At 35.1% G+C, this 20,249-nt stretch overlaps 1 protein-coding gene across 1 annotated transcript; it reads left to right on the top strand.

The window, feature by feature from the left end:
• Nucleotides 1-1,890: 1,890 nt before the first annotated feature.
• On the top strand, nucleotides 1,891-19,296 carry RNF212 (ring finger protein 212). Its single transcript, XM_061359850.1, has 11 exons — nucleotides 1,891-2,229; nucleotides 3,968-4,029; nucleotides 8,067-8,141; nucleotides 10,882-10,938; nucleotides 12,916-12,974; nucleotides 14,039-14,103; nucleotides 14,193-14,262; nucleotides 15,094-15,139; nucleotides 16,266-16,329; nucleotides 18,111-18,183; nucleotides 18,933-19,296. Exons 1-11 carry the CDS (start codon nucleotides 2,118-2,120, stop codon nucleotides 19,135-19,137), a joined length of 888 nt encoding a protein of 295 aa, XP_061215834.1. The 5' UTR covers nucleotides 1,891-2,117; the 3' UTR covers nucleotides 19,138-19,296.
• The last annotated feature ends 953 nt before the right edge of the window (nucleotides 19,297-20,249 follow it).

Raw genomic sequence — 20,249 nt, 5'->3', positions numbered from 1 at the left:
ATTTAAAAGGTAGTAAAAGCTGAAATATCTCTACACCAATTATTGTTTCAAAGGCACTGTTTTTTTTCTGTTTTCTATCTTCTCACCTTTTGTTTTCATTAGCAAGGAAATAACTTTGCCTTTTAAGTTCACTTACATTTCCAGCATGAGAATTAAGGTGCGGCTGTGTGTATGTGAGAATCCACAAAGCTGATAAAAAGTAGAGACAAAAGACAATGCTCTACGGACTGCATCAATCAAAATTAAATCTCATAAAGCTACTCACTGAGGTGTGTCCTAGATTTAAAAATGCTGAGACTTTAGAGTTGTCACTTGAAATGCCCTTGAAATAAGTGTTATTAAATTGAAATAAGTGTGATTAAATTGAAATAAGTGTTATTACATTCACTTTTGTAGAGCACTCACACACAATATGTCTTGTAATAACATCTTTGCTGCTGGGAAATATGGAAAGATGTGTTAAAAATATATGGTATATGAATATAATGAAGAAAGCTTAATAAAGGGTTGCTACAAGGTTGTGGTTCAGAATTTAGCTGTTATTTAGTGTAACTACATAGAATCATAGAATATTTTGGGTTGGAAAGGACCTTAAGATCATCCAGTTCCATCCCACCTGCCATGGGCAGGGACACCTCACACTAAACCATGTCACCCAAGGCTCTGTCCAACCTGGCCTTGAACACTGCCAGGGACTGAGCATTCACAACTTCCCTGGGCAACCCATTCCAGTGCCTCACCACCCTTACAGTAAAGAACATCTGACTACATCCCAATGACAAACTTTGCTCACTTAAAATGCGCTTAAGCTTTAAATCAAAAGGACAGGCACCATGTCAGAATCTATAAAGGAGCTGATTATGTTCCTCTATATTAATTAGGTCTATACTCAAACAAGCACTGAGACTTGGAGCCTCGACTATAGCTTGAAAGTACTGCATCTATAATAATAATTAAATATCTTTGCTTTGATGAAATGCTTTCAGTCTCCTTCAAGATTTTTAATTAACTCTATAAAGTAGAAGCTGATTCATAGCTCTTTTGGGAAGCACTTTGGGGTCAGTATTCTTTATGCACTTAAAAGCTGAAGGTTGCTCCTGTGCAGCCTGTGTCTGTTGTACCCAGAGCTACAGCCTGCACTGCAAGTAGATCTGCAAGGGAATTTTCCCATAAAATTTTCATCAAGGGAAATTAACAAGCCCTGGGGTTTTTTTACAGTCTAAGAAATTAAACTCAAAACTCCTTGTTTTGCTCTTTTTCCTCACTCCAAGAAGCAACAAGAAACCTGTGACAGTAGATTAATAGCCATCACAGAGCCTGGAGAAGGCTGTGTGGAGACCTCAGAGCAGCCTTTCAGTATCTAGAGGGGGACTACATGGATGCTGGAGAGGGACTTTTCATCAGGGACTGTAGCAATAGGACAAGAGGTGATGATTTCAAGCTTAAACAGAGGAGGTTTAGGTTAAATAAAAGAAATAAGTTATTCCCTGTGAGGGTGCTGAGGCGCTGGCACAGGGTGCCCAGAGAAGCTGTGGCTGCCCCATTCCTGGCAGTGTTCAAGTCCAGGTTAGAAGGGCTTGGAGCAAGCTGCTCTAGTGGAAGATGTCCTCCCCATGATAGGTTGCAACTTGATCAGTTTAAGGTTGTTTCCAACCCTAACCTGTGATTCTATGATTCCTGCATTTATAAGAGTGAAAAAGCACCACTGTTTTCCACACGCCTGCTGTCCTGTCAGCAGCCCCTGCTTCATAGCTGCCCCTGTGAGGAGGACAGAGCTCATGGGGAGGCCCCTACCCAGAGCCCTGAATGTTGGCTGACCTCAGTTGCCCACATCTTGGGAAGAAAATGGAAAAAAAAAATCTCTCAGAGAGAATCCCCTGTGTGGGCACCATCTCTGGTTTGGTAGTGAAGGGCCAGAAAGCCTCATTTATGGGTGTGTGAGGGTCAAACCCTGCTGACAGGAGGCACCTGTGCGGTGGGAGGGGCACTGCCACCCTCACTTCAGTGCCTGGAGGAGCCTCAGGAGGAGGAACATGGCTGCAGGAGGCCTGTAGGCCTCACCCCAGCACCTGCCTCAGCTGCCTGCTCCCTGCCGGGCCCTCCTGCCCCTGCACCCCATGTCTGTCACCATATTCTGCAATGTCTGCTTCTGTGAGCCCCACAAGCCCACCCCACAGTTCAGCCTCACAAGCTGTGGGCATGTTATCTGTGAGATCTGCCTCCAGAAAGGTAATGGCTACTGCAGGCAGGGCGGCTTGGCCCTCTGCTTCAGCTGCTGGTGTGTACATGTTAACTTTAACCATTAGCATTCCTGAATCACTGTGGGAAAAAGACAGGCCTGAGCATTTCTGTTTGTCAATTGAATGTTACTGATAAACATTTTCAGCTCTTGTCACTGATTTTCTTTAAAGAGTAAAAACTAGCTGTGTGCCTCCAGATGGATTTAACTGGAGGGATGTGGCTTTGAGAGCAAGCTTTTAGACACAGAAAACTGAAGGCTTTAATAAAAGTTGAGTCTGGGTGCTAATGATGCATGATTGTACTGTAAAAAAAACCCCAAAGATAGCATTCTGTTTAGTCTAATTTTGGAAAAGGCATGCTTTTTCATTAGTGAAAGAGCAATTTGTAGAACATAGGATTCGTTTAGGGCAGGTTTTGTGAAGAGTCTAAAGACATTATGTATCTCAGCATTGTCACTTATACAGTTTCAGTGTGTCAGTGACACAAACAGAACATTTTCAGCAGTATTAAGAGGATTGGAAATGATGTTTTGAAACTCTTGTGTGCTGTGCGCAATTCCTGGGTCATATTCTGGGACTCCTGTGATGTGCTTAGATGAAGAGCTGTGGAAAAGACAGCAGAATAAAGGAGCTGCTTTTCAAAACCAAAAAAATATAGCAGACAAATAGCAATATTCTTCCTTTGTGGCTATGCTAAACACTCTGGGGTTTTTTAATGGCACACAGGATAAAATCAGTCTGTATTTCAGAAAAATTTGGCTGAAAATTTTCATAGGGTTACTGTTAAGGAGAGAAAATCATAGAATCATAGAATAGTTAGGGTTGGAAAGTTCCTTAAGATCATCTAGTTCCAACCCCCCTGCCATGGCAGTCACCTCATACTAAAATACATATCATATCATAAAATATGCATATCATAAAATGCACTCTCTAAATGCAACTTTCAGGATCCTAGAACGTGAACACCAGCTTTTCTTTCTGCTTTTTATATTGTTTAGCAGAAAAAGACCCCTGAAATATATTTTCTTTTGCTGTGAATTCAATAATATTGATAATACCACATTTTAAACATATTTATTCTTTAAAGGTGCTTATGGACATTGATCCCTGGAATTTTTAGAAAAGAAGCAGCTGGTATAATTATCAATTATAATTATTGTAATAATATGAGTTTGATAGAAATATTTGTTAATATGTTTGCAAATAATCAAAGAGGCATTTTAAAAACTTATAATGTTTTAAAAAGTTATTTGATGAATTTTTTGCTGGAAAATTTCACCATATAAAATTATTAATTCTTGGAAATTAAGTTTTCATGTAGTTTGTTGAGAGAGCCAGACTGGGTCCCAATCTAAAGCCACATATCTGGTTGCATTATTAGTGCACTTAAGCATGCATTTAATTAGGCCAGACAAGTAGTCCTGTTTAAATCTACAAAACTGAAAGTCATCTGCATTCACTCATACTAATTATATTCATAAAAGCATTTACCTGAATGCTTATTTGCAAAAGTAAGACCTGATGACATTCGCACACACTGTTCACATGCAACTGTGTGTAATGGTTATGGAGGCAAATTCTTTATTCAGGTGTATTTGTATTTTTTGTATAATTTTCAGATTCCTTCCACAGGCTCCAAAGAAAAGTTTAGGTGTCACATTCTATTAAAAATGTATTCAATATCTATTCAGTTTGATATATATTTTAAATTTGTCTTTACCTTGCAGGCAAAAAAGATGAATGTTTGATCTGTAGAACTCCTTGTCGTACATTAGTCCTTTCAAAACAGGTAAATGAAGCTTTAGTATTCTATTACATTAATGTGTACTTTGCTTGACAGCTAAATTATTTGCATTACAAAATACTTCCCTTTTTTTGCCCACTGTGACACGAATGTTTACTGATAATAGATTGGTAGAGTTAAGATACTTATGCACTATGCAGCTTTTAGTTTTATGGATTTCTTCAAATAAAAGCCTACAGAGACTTTTTAGGTTTTCAGATTTTGCTGGATTGTAAATCACTTCAACCTTTTCCAGAAATGTGACTGGTTACAGTGTAACACCAGTGACTACTTTAAAAATTAGGAAAAATATTTATTGACCTTGGCATTTATGCATCAGAGGAAGTGGACTGTAATGAATTATTTCTAGTAATGGACTGAATTGAAAATCTGTATGGTGGTGCTTCAATGTTCTCAAGTGTATTGTGATATTTTTCTTGTTTTCTCTTAAGCTTAACTTTTTTCCTCATGGCCATGTGATTAAGAGAGGATCTCAAATATTGTTGGAATTCTTGTTATTCACTAGAGAATGAATAGCTTTTAATTCCCTTTCGTGAGTATCATCAGAAAGATTGAATTTTCCTGTTTCTCTCAGGAACTATCTTCTCCTTTGCTAATTTCATAAGTGGATTGGGAAAAAAAAAATTTTTTTCTTAGACTAATGCCTATCTAAGAGACAAGCCTGCCTTACAGTGATAGAAGAAAAATCCCAAGAGCATTCAATATAGCTAGCACATAATGTTCTACAAGGCAGTCATATATAAAATTGAGGAAAATTTGGGACTAACCTTGCAGAGATGCCCTTGAAAGAAAACATTATTTCTCTAGATATGTTTAAAACTGAGCTGTTGTATATCTAAATATTGAAATCTTTAACTCCACATACTATAATTTAAGTATACAAAGTGTATATACTGAAGTAAAAAGCTGTTACACTATATTTCATTGTTATAGACACAGAATCTTGAGGAACTGAAACAGGATGAAGAAGACAATGCTAACAAACGTAAAAAAATACAGCAAACCAGCAGAATGCAAACATAATACAAAGGAACAATGCATGTTAATCAAATTAAAAGAAAAAAACAACACAAAACAACAAACCCTTATAAAACTCCTAAAGGAGTTTTTTTATTAAGTTTTCAAAATCAGCCTAACTTGCCTGCAAGTTTTGTTATGAATTTCACTCACAGAATCATTTAGGTTGCCAGGGACCTTGTCTAACACCTTGGTCAAAACAAAGCTAATTTTCAAGTTAGATCAGTCTTAAGTTGCAGCATTTTAGCAGACCTTGATAATTTACTTCAAAATTACTGAAGAAAATAAAAAATGTAACGATTGGGATACTAACAAAAATATTAGATGTTTCATTAGAACCTGCTACTGCTCTGGAGGACTGGAAGGAAGCAAATTACCATATTCTTTAAAAAAGACATTAATGATGATTGCTTAGCCTTGATTAAGAACAGATAAAATGATTGGAATGATAATTAAAGGTGCATATAAAAAAGTCATGACTCTATAATTCAGGGGCCCAAGTGGAAATATGCCTGGTAAGCTTTATGAGCTTGATGCAATGGAAGAATTCTTAATGAGTAGGAGGTCCTATAAATGTATTAAAACTCCTCATTAAATTGTATATTGGGCCACTCAACATCTACATGTTAAATATTCTCATCTTTATCATAATGCATGCTTGTCACCTTTACATCTTCCTTCTATGTCTCATGATCCACACTTGCTTTTTCCCAGAGGACGGTTAAGTGTTATGATAAATCAGAATCTCAATGTTCATTACTTCAGAATATCATATTAACATCTGCTTCTCCTCTGTGCAACAGATAAAATATAAATAGTGTTCAACAAACCTTTATTTTAAAGATTTTTTTACATAAGCAGTGAAGCTTGCTGGCTTTTATATATTTTGTTTTCATACAGGAAAGGTACTTAAACCAAGGTCATTTCTTTGTTAGGACCCTAAATAGGTTTCTAGAGCTTGCCTCCTCATGAAAGCATTTTAAAGGTGCCAAATGTATTTTTATGGATATGATGAACTTGTATTGCCTTGTTTGTATTTTCTTCACTGAAATACTGCAGATAAGTTAGACTGTACTGTCTGTCTGTCTATCTGCTTTTCTCTTTCTCTGTCTGCCAATTCACCCTGTGGAAATTTTTGACTGCTTTGGCTAATGTCAACCAGATTCAAAAGGGCGGAGGAAGTCTCAAATGCAATTAAATTTCTCCTCTGAGTTCTATAAAAATTAGTAGCTGGGGAAAGCAAGGAAAAGCAGTTTATTTCCCCTAGTGAGAACAATGCAAGTACAGCTCATCAATAATCAGAACTGTATTTTACAGCCACACAGTTCTATGCTAACCAAAGTGCATCCCATCTTTGCTGAGATGAATTGCTATACAGGACATCGAAGCAGCTGATGTCAGAATATAAAGAACAAATGATATAAATCTGTTGCCAATGTAGTTCCTCACATAATTATTTTTCATACATATGAGAAACAGTTTCCTCTTATCACTATAAACATGTAAGTATATAATTTTAGCACACATTAAAAATCGGTGTGACAAATGCAGCAGTTATTTAGTCTTTCATGCTTGACTTTTTACCATACTATTTTTGGAGTAGGTAAAAATACTGTCTCTGTATGTTTGTGCTTTTCCAAGTGGAGCAACTCCTAATTCTTTTTTATTTCAATGGGATATTTTTAATTTAAATGATTGCACTGCTCTTTCTATTTTCTTAGTACCATAGAAAACTGTTGCTTCATTCACAGGTGGCCCACTTCTTATTTCTTTCAAAAATTGACCTTTCTTTAACTTTTTTTTTAGTTTTCAAAACTTTTTGAGATTCCTCAGTACTTCTGGGATTAATTTACATTTTTCCTGCAAAGTTTTCAGGTTTTTATGACTGGATTTTGAAAGGTAGTTTCTTACTTGAAGGATGCCTTTTTTTTTTTTTTCTGGGAAAAACTTCTTTTGTCATCTAAGTATGCTGAGATTTTGCTTTTTATTCAAATAGTCTGCTTGTAAACCTACCTCCTATCATACAGTCACAATATGTTAAAAAGGACTTTTAGATGTAGGGATTTTTTTTTTTTTTTTGCTAGATTCCTTGTTTTCAAAAGCTGTTCACTGTTACTGTAGAAGATAATTGAAAGTGGAGCACTGTTAGTTCTTACTAATGTACTATTTTAATTTAGTACTATAACTAGTATAACCATTTTGGGATTGTATTTTGTTTATTTTTCTTATGAATAAATTAAGAATGCATGTATTCTGGACTAAAGTAACACTTAACTAGTTTATCCATATTGGTTTGTAGATTTGGATAGCTATCCAAATGTCACTATCATTCTGAAATATACTTAATATTTTGCAGCATTTATTTCTCACAGTGAATAATGAATATATCTTTATTACAATGATAGCTTATGTACAGAGTACTTAGCAATTTCTAAAAACACAAATGACCATTTGTGAGGCCACGTCATGATCTCTGATTGAAAAACTCATTCATAAAATACTTGGAAAATTCAGTTATCATTTTAGGGCTTTTCTCTTATACTAGGATAGACAGGAGAGAGAAAGAGCCCCCAGTCAGTATTGGAACTATTCTGAACAAGGACTTTGAAAGGACCGATTGTAAAGTACATCCATGTGGCTGGGGATGGTGAGAGCCAAAAAGCCCAGAAAGGGACTCGCAGAAACCTGTCTGTCTGAAAGCAATGTGTCTTCCAGAGGACCACAACATCTGGCCTGAATGTCCTCTGGAAATTGTTATTGTCTTTGTTACAATAAATACATATGTGTGTAATATATTCAAAGGCAGAAAACCTTCCAGATGGTTAGTAAGGCATTAAATAAAACTCAGTTTTTTTTACCGTGTTTGGATCAGCTTACTCTTGATCTGTCTTTTTTTTTTTTATTTATATACACCTATCAATTTAAGGAACACTTCTCAAAATGATTTATTTAATATAACTTGGTAATATAAGTGCTAACCTTAATATAATTTCTTTTCTTGATAGACAAGTCCTGATATTCAATCACTGTTCATGGGGATAGATACGTTATGCAAGAAATATTCAAAGGAAATAATGCAGGTGAATATGTCTTAAAACTTTTTAACTCGATTAAATAATGAGCAACCTCTAATGATTTTTATATTAATGGGAAAAATATATGAGTGAATGCTTGAAAGTGAATGTATGTCCATTATTATCTTTACTTTCTTAATTCCACAGCTTCAAAGCTCTTAAGAAATCATAAATTATTCATCACGGTTACTGCTTATGTTTTCAAGCTCTCTCTGAGGACCACTAGTCTGGCTATTTTAGTGGTGTAAAATCACTTTCAACGCCATGCAATGACAAATTAGATCTGCCACAACCTTAAACATGCCTAGATAGTGTGTCCTAATTGTAGCAATAAAAAGTCACACAGCAAAAACCTGAGCTAGCTAAAGTCCTCAGCGGAATGCTCCCTCTCTCTCATCAAACCAGGTCTGCTTTTTCAAACAGAAGCAATAAATGATTCCAAGGTAACTTTCCTTCCTTCTTTTCGTAAACTCCAGGCAGGATCCTTTCCTTCAGGTTGAGTATCCAGCCCGGAACTTTAGTAGCTGTCTGGGTTAAAAGGATACATATAAACTCCCATTGACTACTTGTTTTCTTCATCTCTTCTTCTTGGCTTTTGGGCTTGCCCGTGTCCCTCGTTACTGAGAGATTCAGTGCCAGTTTCAAGTACTCCAGGTTGAACTGCAGAACATTCTCCCTGAACTCCCCTGCAACCTTCATTGTGTATTCTTATCTCCCTCGGGCTGGTCCTTGTTTGATCTTGTGGTGAGCTTCCTGATCCAGCAGAAAAGTAACCCTAGGGAACATCACCTGCTTTCTTCGGTGTTGATTATGGGTTCACGTTTGCTCTACTCTGTGCTTCAGAAACTTCTCCAAACCTGAGCATGGTTCCTTTCCTCAGCACTCCTCCTCCTAAGATGTATAGGTGAGTAAGGAAAACAGGAAGCCTTTCTCTGTCCTTCCATACACACTTTTTAACAGCATACATGATGATCAGCAGTTATTCTGAACAAATCCAAACAGCTATACCACCAATCCATCACAGGCGAATGCAAACTTCTGTAATGTGTCAAAGAAAGAAAAAGAGGACACAATCACACTAAGGTGGGTTTTCTGTAGCCTGAGATAACCTGTGGAAAACATACTGAAGCGTAATTAGGGCCTTAAAGTATGTTCAGAACTTCTACCAGCATAAAAAGGCGTGAGAGCAGCTTATACCCTGTGAGGGCAAAGGTTTACCTGATCTAATATTTAATTTCATATGTAGTTAGAACAGCAGGTGCTTAGGAAAGCATGTGAGAGCAAGGCTGGCACGTACGTCTTCAGAGCAGCCTCCTAGCTTTCAATGGTTTGTGGCACAAGGATTTCTCTAGGTGGGCTTATTACCTTTGCATTCAAAAGCTTTTGGTGAATAATTTTCCTCTTTTAATTGTCAGGTTGTTTTCTGAATATTTGGCATCTATCACATACTGTGGAATGGAGGTCCACAGTTTATACACTGTGTGGTGAAGATTTCTTTTTTTCAGGTTTTAACCTGCTACACGCTAGTTTAATTTGATACTCTGAAATCCCATTTTAGAAGAAGAAGTAGCCATTCCCATGCACTTCATCTGTGCTAGTCACTGGTTTTGAACTGCTAATGCAGCCCTCCTTTGACTGTCTTTTTACAGCCATGAAGACTTGTATTCTATGTGGTCATTCTTTTAATGAAGATCTTACATACTTTTGGTTAATCTGAACTGTTTCTAGACCTACTATATCCTTCCTGGTGTTAAGTAGACTCAGGATATAATAACAAACATTTTTATTTTTTAAGTGGAATAATGATGCTCCCTTTTCTACTCCTTTTGTAACCAATTCTAATTTGCTTTTTTTGATTGATACTGAGCACCAAATTGATGTTTTCACAGATTTCTCCTTTGTAGACCCAAGACCTCATTTTTGAGTGGTGGGATGCAGCTCAGAGCCATTACTTTCTGAGTAGCTATTTCTTCCATCAGTTCTTCTGAAGAAATTTCTGATCCTTTGTTGAGTATCCCATGGGAACCTCTCAGGCTCTTCTACAGTGAAATAAAAATAATTAGATACCATTTCAATTAGGTACTCCACTATGTGTTTATCTTCTCAGAGTGTGTCTTCTTGGTTGTCTCTATCCTACACATTTTCTGTCAGATTTCTTACACATGAGAAGAAAGATTTACTAGTAAGTTACTACCTATTGTAATTTGTTGCTCAAGCTCTTGTCTTGCCTACCTTGTATTTTTTCACTTTTAGCCTGTTGTGGTTTATGATCCTCATTTGGACCCAAGAAGTGCTTACACACCACCAGACAGTGTGCCTAACAATTATTTTTTAATTAACAAGGTACTTTTACAAGGCAAGTTATAATTGTCAGTAAGACACATTACTTTTTATGTTGCCATTAATTTTATGTGTTTGCTTAACACTAATGAATAAGAAACACCACAGTTTAACTGGCTTTCCAATGTCTTTATCTTGTTATTGAACATAGTGCTAAAATATTAAAGTCAGTGAAATAAATCTGCCAACTCTGGGGTAGGTCATACTAGATTAAATGAACTTTATGAGACTTTTGTGGTGATAACAACTTAGAAAGTTTTGTTGGAGAAGATTTAAAGATATGTTAAATACTTATTCAAATATAGAAATATGTGAATACCGTGAAATAGTTCTTCTCCATAACTTTTTTGCTGAGTCTGCATGAATGTCATTAAGTGAAGCTTGATATAACTGTATTTATATTTAGATTTCAGAGTTTCAAGAGAAACATCGTAAACATTTATTAGCATACCAGAGACAAAAGGTAACTCTAACTTCTATTTTCCTTTTTTTTTTTTTTTTTTTTGTTTCTTATGTTTGCCTTGTTGTTATGGTTTATTTTTAGAAAATAAATTCACCTTTTATTGGAATGCTTAGAATAATTTATGATTTGTAAGTGCTTTAAAACAGCATTGTGTCAGGGTCAGAAAAGGCTGGTTGTCTTAAACACCCTATGTGAGCTATGGCTAGTACTGGTGAGGTTGTTTGGGTGGAGAAATATTTTGACAGTGGAACTGAGGTGAACGAGGAGAAGAGTTCCCCTGTGCAATGATATACCTGCCTGTGGGTTTCAGCTAGCAATGCTACCTCTTTCAGGGCTACTGGGAGGGAATCTGAAGGAGCTGGGGAAGGCTAGATCACAGCTGGCAGAGTCACACAGGATGAGAGAGTGGGAGTAGATGCTCACACTGAGGGCTATAATCTCTTTCTGAGTCTTCCTGCCACTGGTTTTGAGATGAAGGTGAGTGGGAAGAGGGTGGAGCAAGAATGATTTACAACATAAATAGTTTGGTGAATGGCAATGACCCCTGAGGAGGTGAAGATGCACAAATTTACCCTTTTGACACTGGTGCTTCTTACTGCCAGTCTCCACTCTGCAGGTCTTGGCCTTTGGGAAAGATGGAGTACTGTATAAGGAAACTCACAGCTGGGTTCTCATGCTAAGCTAACTTCTTTCTGGTCCCCTTTTTTATTTCTAGTATGCCATTGTTGTCACTGTCAACCAGCAGCTCTCATGATTTTGATAAAAACTTCCTTACTGCTGGTTCTGTGAGTTGTACAGATACTGGGGTGCAGAGGATGGTGTGTGATGTGGGTGTTGATGTCCATACTCCTGGCAAGTCTAGGCCGTATGCTATGATAGGACCCAAAGATACTGATAACCAAGTGGTTATTCATCTTCTTTAAAGCATTTTGGCCTTAAAATGATCCAGTCCTACAGAGCAACAGGGTAAAGTACATTCTTCCTGACATCTGTACTGGTCACTTTCTTAATCAAACCTAGTTTTCATTAGGAAACAGAAGAAAGAGTACCAAAGACCAGATCTTACATAAATTATATTTGTCTTTAATCTGTTCTGCAGAGTTGCACATCTACACACACACACACACACACACAAAATGCATACTATCTCCCACCAAAAATATTATTTTATAAAGGTATAACAGGTAATGTTATTAAAGAATTCTAATAATACTTAAAGGAGAAGCATGAAAAGTTAACAAGAAAATTCATAATTTATCTTCAAATCAAAATATGAGATATGTGAAGTAATGAAGGACTAAGGTCACACAGTGGCAATGATAAAATACGGATGCAGTATTGAGGCTATTGAGTAAAGTTTTACATCCTTCATAAAATATAATGTATGATCATGTAATGAAAGACTGTAAAAAATACACATACTAGGGAGATGACCTAATGTTCTTGACCTTAATGTTCTTCAATTTTGCAAGCTCATAACATTCTTTAATAGAGATATTTTTGGTTGTGTCTGTAACATAATAGGAAATACTCTTCTCATAAGCTTATTTCAAAGAGCTATTGAAAAGAACTGAATAAGTTTTGAGTATGAAATGAGAAATACAGGAACATGGTATTTAGTACTTTGTACAGTTATTGGTATCTTTTATATCGGATATGAAAAAGAGGAAGAAAAAAAAAAACAAACTATTTTTAAGCACTTTTCATAGTATTTATTTACCCAATGTTACCAGCACATTTAACAAAAGGTAAACAAACGAAGTCTATAACTGCCCCAAAGAAACATATCTTTTTTGGACTGTTTAATGGATCATTATAACAGCTGTAGTCTTGCCCTCAAAAACTCTGCAGTAGCAATAAAATCTAAGATTAAAACCAATAGAAAACAGCCTTTCAACACTTTCAAATACTAGTTGTATAAAAATGAAGTTTGTATCACATAAACAGATTTTGTTTAAATCTATGATTATCTCACAGACACTAAAGTTGGAAGAATCTCTTCAGAAAGTAACACAGCAAATTCAGCAGCTACAACGGTAAGGGGTTTAATGCAGCAAAAGTAAATGAAGAATAGTCTTTGTAATCAGAAATCAGTAAGTTTAATTGATAAAGCTGTATAAAAGTTCAGCTTGCTTTGACTTTCTCATATGTTCTGTTGTATAAATAGAAGATGCATTTTCTTTCTTAGTAATCAATCCTGTCAGGAAAGAATCCCTTTATTTTAAAACTTAGGAGTTACTCTAAAGGTGAAATTTTAGCAAGAGAGAGCCAAGAGGTAGTGCATCCTTATCTCCCTCTTCACTGACTGATACAACCTAATCTTTTTATCATATTTATTTCCAACTTACAGATCTTGTTGATCCCTAAATACACACTATGCTACTGTTTTTCATTTAATTACATCTTATTTTAATTATTGTTGGGAAAAGTCACGTTTTTAAACACATTCTGAGTTCTCAATACTGATGTAACTTTCTATCTTCAGAACTTTTGTGTTCAGATTTCATAGCCTGCAGGCTCTTCCTGACTCATCATGGAGTATATCAAACACGATCAGCGGCAAGACTAAACTGAATGGGGGCATCACTACTAACATTTCTGCACTCAACGCTTTTTTGCTGTTGTTTCCATTTTAACATTATTTATGTTATACTTACCTGAATATGCCACTTTTAGCAGTTTTACATAGCTTTAGTAAGTAGCATAAATGTGCCAACATTTCTTTTGATAACTGTATTTTTTAAAGTTTGGGAGATGTTGGGAAATTGAAAAGATGATTTTTGGCTCAACTGTATTTAATAGTTGTATTTTAACATCTATTATTCCATATATATTTTGCCATAATGTTATCCTAAATTGATCTCATTGGGCAGGTAATGGCTGATACTGACATTAAAATATGAAGAAGTTAATGGCTTTATTACATTTTTTACATTATATTTAATACATCGTTATTTTGCTTCATGACAGATGTTGTAGTGTTAAAACCAGCTATGGATGGATAAAATGCATTGATATTATACCTTATGGATCAGCTGGACAAGTGAACTAACCAAACTAGCTCTTAATTCATCTGTTGTTTCTTCTTTCTCCCCCTTAGTATGAAAACTCCTGAACAAACTGCACAACTACCATTTTCCAGTACAAGCAGAAATCCGTTTTCCAGTAAGAGGTGTTGGTTTAAGATACTAAATATGGAATACATATCACTGGGTGTAGATACGTTCTAATTTAAAATGTATCAATGGCTTTAGATCCTTCAAGAAAACAGAATGAATATCCTTCATATTCTCTTCATTCTAGTCATGCCTCCACCTCTGACATGTAGGTATAAATTGTTGACTTTCAATATAAAGCTTAACAGTGACTATATACTGATACTTTATAGACAAAGCCATTTTTAAGTGAGTTTAAAATGAGTATATTTTCAGATTTTGTGTTTTGCTTCTGCAAATGTGTTAAGTAAGTATGGAAAAACTGGGAAGGGTCTTACCTATCCAAGTTTACATAATAACTACTTACATAGATAGCCTTTGTACTCACTGGAAAGATGTCTAAGGCATGATGCACCTTAATCTAAAGACTTTTTCGATAGATAGGCTGATGAGTTAGTGAGGACCGCTTCCCACTGATTGTAGGGAAAACCTGAATGACTCATACAAACATCTATATGTATACTGTAGTAGTCAAAAGTTACATGGAAATGAACTCCAGTAAAGCTCATTATCTTTTAAAGAAATTGAACATACAGCTTGCACAGGCTTAAAGGTTTTTGTAACTGTGGCTGTGACTTTACTTTTAATAAAAAGTAAAATTACAGAATGCCCTTGTTGTGAAGACAAAAAATCACAGAATGCCCTTGTTGTGAAGACAAGTGACATATATATAAACATGCATATTTGTTCTGACTTAAATACAAGAATAACAGCTCTAATCATAAAATGAATTTCTCTGTAAATGTCTAAACCAAAGCTCAGAATCAATTAATAGATTTTTCTTAATGCAAGTCCTAAATACTCTGTGTTATGCATTATATATATTATGCTTTTCCATTAGCAGTCAAAATGAACATGAGAATGTAACATGATTTAAATCTTTATAATGAATGTATTAGTTTTATTACAATGTCATAATTTTTTTGACTTTTGCTGTAAGATTTCAGCCAATGGAGATTGATCCTATACCTTCACCAATGAGGAAAGTAAGTGTTGTTTTTTTTTGTATATATGTTTATATATATATATACACACGCACATGTATATGCTTTTGATTTCTCTTGCTGTTAATACTCCCCCCCCCTTCAAAGCAATTCTTATGTACATCCTGATTTCAGCTATGCTAAATGTGTAATAGAAGTCAGATGCTCCCCAAAGGAACCAAAAAGAAACAAATCACAACATTGATTTCTAGAATTATATTCTCCATATGCCATATATGAGCTTTTAAACCTCCTATGTTGAGATCACAATATGCTTATGTTATAAAACTCTTTCCAAAATAAATGTTGCTAACACATGAAACTGAGAGTTATAGTTAAATTTAAGTTCTAATATATTAAGGAATGAAAATACAAGTAAGATCTTCACCTTCACCAAACCTTGTGCAGATAACTGCGGTGCAGATTCAAGCTAACCTCTCAGGGTTTCCTTTATAACCTATGGATTGGTTATGCCCATTGATGGACTGATATCCATAGGTTATACCTATGGATTAGTATTTGCAATTAATCTCATTCTAAAGGAAACTTACTTGTCTCATTACTGTTTCTCTTCCCTCACCATATAGGTAAATTCAGGGGATCAGCCTGTATGTAAACCCTGTCATTGCAGATGTCTGGTTACAAGAGATGAATCACTTAGTAAACTTCACATCACACCAATTCTCAAAACTTTCCTGAGATTTCATTTATGATGGATAAAAGTTCTTTTTTTAACCCACAAATCAAACCAGTCATTATCTTTGACATGGCAAGAAGAAGTGTACGATATCTTCACATGTTTAGTTAAAAACTAAGTGTAGAAGTCAGTGGTCTGAAATCAGTGCTAGAAATTTATATTTGAGTGGTGAATTGCAAGCCTTCAATGACAACTTTAAGTTGAAAATGAAGGAAGGAGCTTTTCAGTGTGTTAGGATTCTGATGAGCATATATGAGAAGCAGTACCTTATTTCTGAGGTTTTGCATTTTAGTGTTATGAACAAAACTCTCAGTGGAGAGCAACAGAAATTTGCAGGTTTTAAACACCTCAAGAATGTAACACCATTTCATAAAATACCTTAATAATTAACAAATTTATAACACTGTAATTAATAACTTTCTGTTCCCTTAGCCTGAGACACCAACTGGTCCAACAAGATTATCATTAATCACTCCACCACAAGATGGACGTATGGGTGAGTAAAAATAACGTTTGCAACTGGGTAACATTTGTATTATGTTTGAAGGATTAATAAAATAAAACCCATATATTTGCAATTTACTGAGCAAACTTGAATTGTGTTGAAGTATAAGGAACTTACTATGTACATATCATTCCAGCAGATTTGAAATGGTTGAAAATGTAAAATTAAATAAGTCTTTCTAGTACTGACCTACTCGATTCTGTAAATAATAACTTGAAACCAAATTAATTTTTGCTGAGCAATCATAGTCAAAAATTACAAAGAAAATAGTGTAATGATGGTTGAAGAGAACAGGCATGCTTGCAATTTATGTTGTTGACCTTCTATTAAACTTCATAATTATATTTGTTTATAGTTACCAGAGATTAGCATTGTCCATAATGTCATACTAGAATTACATGAGGAAAGTGGGGAAACTAAATAGAAATTATCAAAGTATTTCATACTAAAAGTGAGGTAATTAAGTTGAGGTAAAAAATTTCTTCAGAAAAGTGTTTTTTTTTTTCACTATCTTACTCTCATAGGGTATAAAACTTTCTACCTGTACATCCTTTCATTCCTGGGCTGTTACAGAACTTGGATAACACTCTGATACAATTAAGGCATGAATAACCTGTTGAAATTAGTGTAGTCTTCATGAGTACTGTTTATTTGTGAGGAGTTTTGCAGGAATCCTAATGCTCTGCAGTTTATGTGTGTCCCCCATTCTTGGTATTCCACTCAGCATGTTTCCGCAAAAGTCTGTTCTCAGGCAGTCATTCACCTGGCTTCAGTAGTTAATAGAATCCATCTCCAGCCACATAAAGGAGCTTTTAACACTCGTGTTTTCACATGGTGTAAACGTCCTGAATCAAAGACAAATGCAATTGCAATGCAATTGTAATGAAGGAGCAAAATCTGCTTCTTCAATGCTACGTCTGATTTATATATTCAGATACTTCTGCATACTTGTCTATGAATTTACAGATAATGAGATTGTGAGTGAGGTTGTTGTATTTTTTTTGTGTCTAAATATAAATAGATATTTAATTAGGTAGTAAAAGTATATGTAGAACAGTTGTGTGTTCAGCACATTTCAGAATCAACCCATAAAGTTTTGCAGTGGACAAAGTTGAACAAATCAAAGCATACTTGCAATAGGGCAAATAGAAACAATGGTTAATGGTGTTTCCTTCTCAGACATGGGCAGGGCAAAACATAATAGCTGAAGAACTGAAGGACCTCAGCAGAGCTATATTGATAATCTAATAATTGTTAATAAATGAGAAGAGGTTAAAGACAGTAACTTGTTCAACTGGAAAAAGATTTTCAGGAATGACACAATGTGATGTCTTTTTGTGATGGCTAAGCTCTATGTAGGTATCAGCTATTCAGGCTGAAGACAATTTTTCACCTTCACTCTCTGTTGGAGTACTGCAGAGGACTTTTGATAGCTTTTACTTTTGCTGGATCTTCTTCCAGGAAGAGATAGTGTTGTAAGATAGCTCATGCCTCAGCAAATGCCTTGCTCTGTTAAATTGTAAAAATACATTTAGAATTTTTAGGACTATCTTAATCCTTTCTTAAGTGACATGGTGACTTTATTTCATCAGCCAAGTACTTATCTTTCATTGTCTATTGTAATTGTGCACCATTTTTAATTCTTGAATAGACTGATCACGAATTTGTCCCAAATGAAGCAATTAAAGTACTAATCTTTCTTTCCAAAGTTATCTCTTTAGTGAAATGGGTAATTCATGTTGGTCCTGTTTTCAAAAATTCAATTCTTACAGGTAGTATATCTTACAGAAGTTCTCAGTCGTCTGGAATAACTTCAAGTCAATATAGTGGAGCAGGATCTACAAGGTAATTAAACACATTAAGATGTTGCTGTCTCCTACAAGAGACTGAATTTTCTTGTCTGTCCTGTATTAATCTATACATTTAAAGGTTATATTCTATAACTGAAGAAATGTTATAGTGCAGAATAGCCATCATATATATATATGAACGTGTTACTGTTGGAAGGTTTTATTTTGAAATCACTTTCTTCAAAATTCTGAGTTCCTGTAGCTGTGAAGATCTACAGCCACGGTACTTTTAAAAAAAGGGTAGTAATTTTATAGTAAGAAGGTGCAACAATGTGTCTGCTTTATAATTCTTCTAAAAATCAGAGATGACAGCACAGTATCTACACAAAAGCTGTTTTCTGAATAACCTGAACAACTTCATGCAGCGTGCAGGAGGTGTTCCAGGTTATTTATCTAAACATTGAAGCATGAAAATTATTAACATCAAGAGCGAACTTATAATCATTCCAGAAAAAGTAAACTTTTTTTCTCTATAATCATTAAGCAAATTACATCCTCCTAGCACACATTTAAAATGTACATAACAAAATGTTTCTTTTATTCTGTCTCTGATTCGCACATAATTTGTGTTTCTGCTTTTGAAAATATGAGTTCTAAAGTAAAAATCCAATAAGGAATATGTAGAATACAGTAATTTATAACATTGCTTTTAAAATATTAACAGTATAAATTTAAGGTGATTTGAAATCTCTTGTACTTTGAAAGTAGCCTGAAATCATACCCATTAATTATTTTCATTAACAGGTCCACACCTATAAGGCAACCACATAGTGGATGTTCACTTACATCAACATCTGGATCACAAAGTAGTAGAATGGGGACATGGGGTATTTCAGATCTCAGAACCCCTCATCTGTATTCATTCCCATCACCTTCCCCACAGCCATCTGCAACAAGACATCCAATCACCATCTCTGGACTTCTGCAAAGACAACATTTAGGCAAGTGAATTTTATAAAGCAGCAACATTTAACAGTTCCTGCAAAATATTCAGCATAACATATGCTTATTATTTATTTACTGGAGAAATAAATTAAGAAACAAAAAAGTGATATTTCATAATTGGAAATGGGCTATTGGCCAAACATGAAAAATGTTTATGATCAGTATTTTTCCTTAGTCTGATGGGTAATGGAATATCTGCTGTGAAAATATATTCTTGCTTCACATCAGGGTGATATTTTATTAGAGATTTAAAGCTGATAATGTCCATAATTGTTTCCTAGAAAAAATATCATTTGTAAATACTGCAAACCATATAATAATTTGGCAAAAAATAATCTTTCAACAAATCTCAAGTAAGGAGTAGAGAAAATACAAACATGAGTGGAGGAAGTGCAATGAACTCTGTGGGATTTATAAGACTGAGATGGTCAACATGAGTCCTTTAATAAAGCAGAATACTTGAGATGGCACATGGAAAAGGACAAAAAATATCTGTAATGAAAAGAATGAATTGGAGACAGCTCCTGTATGACCGAATGGTGTGCTGAGAAAGCAGGTGACAGGTGACATCTCAGTATGTCCAACAGAGAAAAAATGAACATAGAAGTGAACTGCGGTATTTTGAGATTAAGAAGTGAACTATTAGTCACTTGGTTATTAGGAACTAAGGAATATTAATGGAAATGAATAAATGAATTAAGTCATTCAGGAAATGAAAGGATAGAGTATGAGCATATGATGAGGGAGAGAACAGGAAGGTAAATGTGTTAAGGAATTTTAAAAAGAGATGAGGATACTAAGGGTTGTGATCAGAAAAGGAGCCCAGAACAGTGCATGGGACAGAATGCATGCTATTGAGGAAACACATTAACGAGTTTATGAAGAAAGAAGATAAGAATGCAGAAAATCAGTATAAAATAGGAAGCAGGATGGAACAAAGGAAAAAGATGGGAGGACAATAAAGGCCATTTTTCCTGTGAAACAAGAAAATCAGAAAAGGGATCTCTGGATAGTTAAAACAAGCAGACCAAACAAAAAAGCAAGGAATAAGGAAATGATAGGAAGAAAAAAAAATATTTTGAGCTATACGTTTGCAAGTTAATTTCAGTTCATGTG

The sequence above is a fragment of the Neopsephotus bourkii genome, unplaced genomic scaffold (genome assembly GCF_033783945.1).
Source record: "Neopsephotus bourkii isolate Nb327-2 ecotype Australia unplaced genomic scaffold, CSIRO-AGI_Nbou_v1 NB_994, whole genome shotgun sequence".
Taxonomy (NCBI): domain Eukaryota; kingdom Metazoa; phylum Chordata; class Aves; order Psittaciformes; family Psittacidae; genus Neopsephotus; species Neopsephotus bourkii.
Note: the sequence above shows the minus strand (reverse complement) of the source record. Positions and strands in the feature narration are given on the sequence as shown.

Coding starts and splice junctions, on each gene's coding strand:
- RNF212 (XM_061359850.1), top strand. CDS start 2,118: ATGTCTGTCACCATATTCTGCAATGTCTGCTTCTGTGAGCCCCACAAG. Junction 2,230..3,967: donor TGAGATCTGCCTCCAGAAAG/GTAATGGCTACT, acceptor TTTACCTTGCAG/GCAAAAAAGATGAATGTTTG. Junction 18,184..18,932: donor AGTGGAGCAGGATCTACAAG/GTAATTAAACAC, acceptor TTTCATTAACAG/GTCCACACCTATAAGGCAAC.